Consider the following 6502-nt stretch of genomic DNA (forward strand, 5'->3'; position numbering starts at 1 on the left):
CTCCGAGGGGCGCGGGGCGTGGCGCGCCTCCCACATTTCCACGAAACCACAAGCAAAACGGACTGCGAACCCCGGAAAGCAGGCGCCCACCCAACTCCGACGAGGCACTCGCCGAGGGCAAAGCGGGAGAAGGCGGCGCGGGCGGCGCCCTTACCTGAACTGGCCCACTTCGATGTACTCAAACTGCTTCAGCACGAACCCGATGAACACCTGCCGCGGGAGAGTGAGGGTCTCACGTCACAGCCGCGCTGTGGGGTCGCGCCACGTCCCGCCCTCACGCCACGCGCAGCAAGCTGCGGCACCCGGCACTCTGCCTGTGCGCGAGGCTCAGGCGGCTCGAGCCGGACTGCGTTAGTTCAGACACCCCCAGAAACCCGCCCAGCACACCCCGGGCTGGACACCTGCGGCCCTATGGAAGGAGGGTGTTCCCGGGGGCCACCGAGCAGCCGACGCCGCGCCAGGGGCCTCGGCCACCGCAGTTTGGGGTCGAGCCGGACGCAGACTCCCTGAAGCTGTGTCGGGGCTGAGATGCTCCCCTTAGCCGTCTGCCCTGCCCTGCCCTGCCCTCCGGACTCCCACAGGCGGGGCTGGGAAGAGGCATGGGAAGACGGGCGACAGCAGCTGTCCCCTCCACGAGGGGCCTGGACGCCGCGCACGGCATCCTCCCGGCCCCGGACACGCCAGGCGCGTGGCCGGCTCCACACCGCGCCAAGGCCTGCACTGCCTCACCCAGTCTCCTGGGTTTGGACAGGCACTGCCAGGGCTGCACCCTCGGGCCGGGAGAAGGGCAGAGCGGCGAAGCAGGTCAGCGTCCACGGCAAGGGCGAGCCGGCGCCGCCCAGAAGGCAGTCGCGGGAACCGGATTTGCTACAGGGGGGCCGTGGCTGGTCACAGGCAGCAGGGAGCACTGGTCTTGGGGTGTCAGAACGGGCGCTACCCCCTCCCCTTGGGCTGGGCTGCGTCTCCTGAGGAACCAAACCCTTCACGGGTAAAGGTGCTAACAGTACCAACAGGTACACCTGGGCCCAGACAGAAGCAGAACCACAGCGTTTCTAGCTTTCAAATGCTGTGTGGCCTGTGCAAATCAGGCAGGGCCAGTCACATTTTGATGACTGAAGTCACTTCATCTGGAGCGGATCTATGCCCACTTTAGAGGACATCAAGCCTCCTGGCGGACAGAGACCAGGTGAGCCAAGGAGACCAGAAGGCCCACGAGCAGCTGCTCTCCAGACCCAGCAGACACAGTCACAAACGCAGAACACGGGCACACCTGCCGGAGCGCCCGGCCGCCGGCACGTGAGAAAGCACGTGGCAGCTGGGAGGCCACCCCGCGGCGGGTGCAGGCTGGATGGCCACGGGCAGAGGACCGCCTACTGGCCCGCTCTTCTTGGGGGCGATGGAAGCTGCTCGAAACCAGCCACAACGGATGCCCTACTCAAAATAACTCCCTGGACGGCGCGAGTGTGTCCCCGACAAACCGCGCCCCTTAATCTGTACCTCACGTCAGACCCGACTCTCGTGGTGTGGGGGAGGGGAGGGGCGGGGAGGCTGAGCGGAGCGCCCAGTGCAGGCCACGCTGGCGGCCAGGGCTGCTGCCATCTTGGCGAGGTCATCTCCACCACGAAGGGTCCGCAGACGAGGGTGAGCGGCTGACACACCTGATCCGAGTCCAGCAGACAGTAGTTAACCCGCAGCTGGACCAGCTGTGCCAGCAGGTCCAGCACCTGCTTCTGCAGCTGCACAGACGTGGTGGTCGTGTACTGCTTCAGCGCCTTTATGACGAGCGGCTCAAACAGGCGGATGTGGTTATGAATCGCGTTCTGTCAGGAGGCGGAAAAGGCATCCTGAAGTGAGCCTTCAGCAAAGACCCTCAACAAGCGACCCGGGAAGCCTGAGCCCGACGTTCCTTGCCGGCGCCCAGGATGCCTTGCGCCCCCACCCCGCCCTTTTACCTTATCGGCCCGGTTCTTGGCGACGCTGGAGAGGTTTGTCTTCAGCTGGGTAGACACCTTCTGGAGGACATCAAACCACCTAGGGGACAGAGGCCAGGTGGGCCTAGGACACCCAGGAGGCCCTTCGGGGAGGGCGGCTGCTCTCCAGGCCCAAAACAGCCACGAGCCAGAACCCGCCATGTCGGGGAGACCCGGGGCGCAGCACGGCGCGCCTGGCGCCCCACTGACCGAGCCGGCAGGCCTGTCTGCGGCAGGTGACGTCTCTGCCACGGAAACCCCCTGCTAGGCCCATGCCCCCGTGGGCGCGAGAGGAAGGCGATGCTCAAGGTTAAGAAATTCAGAAAAGACCACTTGGTTGTCGCAAGAAGATTTCTTACACGTATCATTACTCCTCCTCTTTTCGAGAATCCCCCGCAAGGAAGAGGAAATCACTCGCTCTCACGCCTGCCAGGCGCCCTGTCATCAGGCTGAGCGCGCGGGAGGCGCCCGAGGCAGGCGCGGCCGGCGCACGGCCACAGCTAGGCAGACGGTTCCCTGGCCCTGAAGCCGGCGCTTTAAGTGTGGCTGACCGACCGCTGCATCTCGAAGAGCCCAGGCCCGGCATCTCCTGTCGCCCGCAGAGTACCTCTGCCGCCGGCTGACCAAGAGGGCTTCCAGAAACGACGCACAGAATTCAGGCATCAAAAACAGCCAAAAGCTAAGCGACGAGACTTTGAGCCACGTAAGACACAAAGGCCTCTGCCCCTTGAGTCCCCCTCAACGTGAGCACGCTGGGCCCTGGGCCACCCCTTAGCCCAGGCCGGGGCCAGGACATCGTCACCACCACCGAGACGCCTCGCGACCCCCGGAACAGCCGCACGCTCCCACTCCGTGGCTGTCCCACTCTGGTCGCCCGCACTGAGGGGCACTGGAGACCACACCTCCGAGCAAGGTAGCCCCAAGTTCCCTCCAATCACAGAGCCACACGCTCCTCTGAGGACGAGGCCGGGCCGCCCGCTGCACCTCTGTGACCGCCGCGTCGCCCAGAAGTCTCTGGCCACAGCAGACTGAGAAGCCGCAGCCCAATTCACGGCTGAGACCGAGGCTGGCCAGGAGACTTACCCCGAGGGGTCGCGGTCCTGGTCCGCCTGCACCATGTTCCTCAGGCTGGCGTCCGCTAAGGCCTGGGTGAAGTGGGTGTAGGGGGCCATGAAGCAGCAGTGGTACAAGCCCGGCCGCGCGCTGGAGGAGCCAAGGCGCTGTGCACGGCCTTGCGACTTGCCGGGGTTGGAGGATAAGCCGTCGAACTGGGAGGCCAGGTTTGTCCCAAAGAGAGTCTTCAGCAGCTAGAGAGGAAGAACGGACGTGCCAACACGCGGCCCAGGGACACAAGGCATGGTCAGGATGGCCACGGAGGCAGACCCACCCAGGAGGAACGGCGGCGCCACCCTGAGCACCGTTCTGGAAGCCCGAAGACGGCCGCTGCCGGCACAGACAGCTGCGCGCTGAGGGACCTTGAGGTTCTGGACAGAGAGGGCCCAGCGGGGATGGGCCTGCCTCTAGGGTGCACCACGCCCAGAGGGGCGCAAGGCGGGCGGGGGCTGCGGGACACATCTCGGGCCACTTTGCACGTGACAAGAGGCTTGGCGTCTCGAAGACAGACAACACGCCCTCACCTGCTGGACACAGACTGTCGCCATCATGGGCTCCCGACTGAAACAAGACCTCAGGTAACCAAGGATCTCCTCGACGCACTGTGGGAAGGGCAGGCGGCAGGACGTCAGGTGGATTCCGGGCAGAAATGAGGGACACGAGGCAGGGCCCTGGCCTTACATCGGGAAACATCAGAGGAGACCCAGAGCAGGTCCTCAGCCTGCCGCCGTCAACACAGTCGGGACAGAGGACTGACCACAGAGCCACAGCTCGCCGCTTCTCCGGCCTGCCGGCGGCCAGCCCAACAGCCACACGGCCAGCGAGCGCTGTGGTGCGGCCCTGCCCTGTTCTCAGCAGGAAGCCAGGCGCCGCAGGCCCGACGGCCAACACGACAGGCCAGGACTGCGGCGGGCAGGCCCGACAGCCGGGCGCATGGCACAGCAAGCGCTCAGCAGCAGACGTGGCGACTGCGTGCTTGTGAGGAGCACGAGGCGGCAAGCGTCAGGGCGCCGGGTCGGGCGCCGGGCGTGGCCGCTCCACTGACCCGCCAGGCAGCCGAGAACCGCCGAGACCGACACTGCCTCTCGCCTGGCGGCCTGACCGCCGCGCCTTCAGAGGCGACGCAGTCCGGTCAGCTCCAGCACTCCGGGCCGCGGACTCCAACCGCCCCGTCGCCGCACTCCGCCAGCACACCAGGAGGGCTCCTGGGCTGAACGCGCCGCCCGACCTGCGCCTTTCCTAGCTCACAGCAGACAGGTGGCCACGGGGCACCGCCCAGCCTCCAAGCACCATGTCTGGCGGGGCGCACGCCTGCTGACACGTGTGCGGGGTCCTCGAAAGGCAAAAGCAGGGGAGCACAGGGTGCTGGGTGGCCGCCTGGGAGCAGCCGGGCACACCGGCGACCCCTGCAACGCGGCAAGGAGAGATGGCCGCTTCCGGCTAAAAGGGCCAGGCGGAGCCTCGAGAGCGAGGCCCACGCTGAGCGCCCCACAGGCCGGTGGGCTGGGCGAGGAGAGGGGGCAGTGGCGCGTGTCGGCCTGGCTCACCGCCCTGTCTTCGTCCTGGCACGCACAGGACAGAGCAGACAGCGGGGCCGCCCTCCCCACGCCTGCGGCCAAGACCGGAAGCCCACCAAGGCCACAGCGGAGGCGAGGCGGCCTCCCCCGGGCAGGCTGGCAGGGTCGGGCCCGGGGCGCGGCTGCCCGAGCACAGGTGAAGAAACGAGACACAAACCTTCCCGATGTCCTGGAGGGTGGCCAGCTCGAGGATCTGAGAGAGCACGTCCAGGGCCGAGCGCAGGAAGCCCCCAAATTTCTCCGCGCTGTTCTGAAGATCCAACGTGACCTTGGGGTGGGAGAGAACACACGCTGAATGGAACGGCCTTGCCGATCTGGACTCACGGCATTTGCTGGCGCTGTGCAGCGCCTTCCAGGCCCCCGACACGCTCGCCACTTGGGGCGCCTCTGTCCATAGCACTGGGAGAGTACTCTGGAAAGGAAACTATTCTTCCACGCTGTATGTAAAGTTTGTCTTTCAAAGACATCTGCCAACTTACACTGGCCCGCGGAAACAATCCCCGGCTGGAGAAAGGTGAAAACACCCGCCACAGCCACCACCGACCGGCAGCCACCGGGAACCTGACCCTCTGCCCACGCCACGCTCACTGGGTCACTGTCAAGGTCAGACGAGCCTTCCAGTCTGGCCACAGCGAAGCGTCCGACCACGACCCTGACGAGCCCGGCCTCGTCAGGTCAGGCGGCGACCCCACCCTCTCGCAGACTGAGAAGGGGTCCCGGGCCGCAGATTCGATGCTGCCGCAGGGCCTGGCAAAGCCGCCAAGCAGAAAGAGCGGGTCGGTGAAGAGTCGGACCTCACCGTGACGCAGAGCGCTGGGCCTGTGCTGGCGAGGACAGAGGGAAAGCAGGCGAGAAACAGACAAGAAAATGACGGTGTGAGGGCTGCGATACCATGACGGCTCTCCTGTCTCCTGCCGGAGTGTCCAGCGGGCCAGGAAGGAAGGAGAACCCCAGGGTGAGACTCTGGGGCCGCAGGGGCCCCGGGGCAGGTGCGTGACAGGTCCAGCCGGCTGGGGGAAGGACAGGATCCAGTCAGCAGCAGCTGCTTGGGGGGGACGACAAAGGGGCGGCAAGGGAAAGCCTGGGCCAGAGAACACCATGACAGGCTCCAAGGCACTCTGGGGACCTGGAGACCCGGAGACACAGCAGCGGGCTGGGAAGAGCCAACGGCTCTGGAGCCAGGGGGCCAAGGCATGGCAGAGGCAGGGCCGAGCAGGGAGCGTGACGGGCCGGCACGGGCCCCACACCTCAGAGAGCCAAGAGAGCTGCCAGCCAGACGCTAGCCAGCACAGGCGCTCGGGAGGCCACGCGGCGCTCCAGGAGAACCTCTGCCGCTTCCGTAAAATGTGGTTGAGGGTTTGCACCTTTCAAGATGACCACCACCACCCGGCGCACCGTGACAGCAGCCAGCTAATTACTGACGCTCTTTCAAGGAGCCGACGAGAAGCTAGCGGTAACAAACACAGATGACGGTGGGCGCATTTGTCAAGAAACAGGGGAGACCTACGTGGACTAGTCTGAAAGCCCTGCAAGAGGCTGCGCTCGCCTGCCCCGGGCACAGGGAAGGAGACCGCGAGTCCCACAGCCGCTGGCTCTGCCCCGGCCGAGTCAGACACGCCGCACTCCCCAGGCTGATCTGCGCGGGCAGCGGGTCCCGGTGGCAACAGTCCCGCGAGCCCAGGAACTGGACGGGCTTACGCCAGCGCCGACAGGCGTCTGCAGAAGGACGCAGGCTGGTCTGAATCTACCAGGGCTCCGAGGCCCAGAAGTGACCTCCTGGCAAGTGGACCGACAGAGCACTGTGAAGAGCCCAAGACAAAGCCAGAGGCGGCGGCGAGAAAC

At 66.1% G+C, this 6502-nt stretch overlaps 1 protein-coding gene across 1 annotated transcript in view; it reads right to left on the reverse strand.

Moving 5' to 3' along the window:
- The window catches only part of HTT (huntingtin), an 81848-nt gene that overhangs the window by 34258 nt on the left and 41088 nt on the right, over nucleotides 1–6502 (reverse strand). The window contains exons 28-35 of the mRNA XM_012724062.1: nucleotides 5353–5484; nucleotides 4818–5009; nucleotides 3608–3685; nucleotides 3054–3277; nucleotides 1953–2031; nucleotides 1659–1820; nucleotides 155–210; nucleotides 91–107 (exon numbers count right to left, since the gene is read on the reverse strand). Coding sequence (XP_012579516.1) covers nucleotides 91–107; nucleotides 155–210; nucleotides 1659–1820; nucleotides 1953–2031; nucleotides 3054–3277; nucleotides 3608–3685; nucleotides 4818–5009; nucleotides 5353–5484 — 940 coding nt within the window. The remainder of the gene's footprint in view (nucleotides 1–90; nucleotides 108–154; nucleotides 211–1658; nucleotides 1821–1952; nucleotides 2032–3053; nucleotides 3278–3607; nucleotides 3686–4817; nucleotides 5010–5352; nucleotides 5485–6502) is intronic.

Source organism: Condylura cristata, unplaced genomic scaffold (assembly GCF_000260355.1).
Source record: "Condylura cristata isolate star-nosed mole 26May11 unplaced genomic scaffold, ConCri1.0 scaffold00012, whole genome shotgun sequence".
Lineage (NCBI taxonomy): Eukaryota > Metazoa > Chordata > Mammalia > Eulipotyphla > Talpidae > Condylura > Condylura cristata.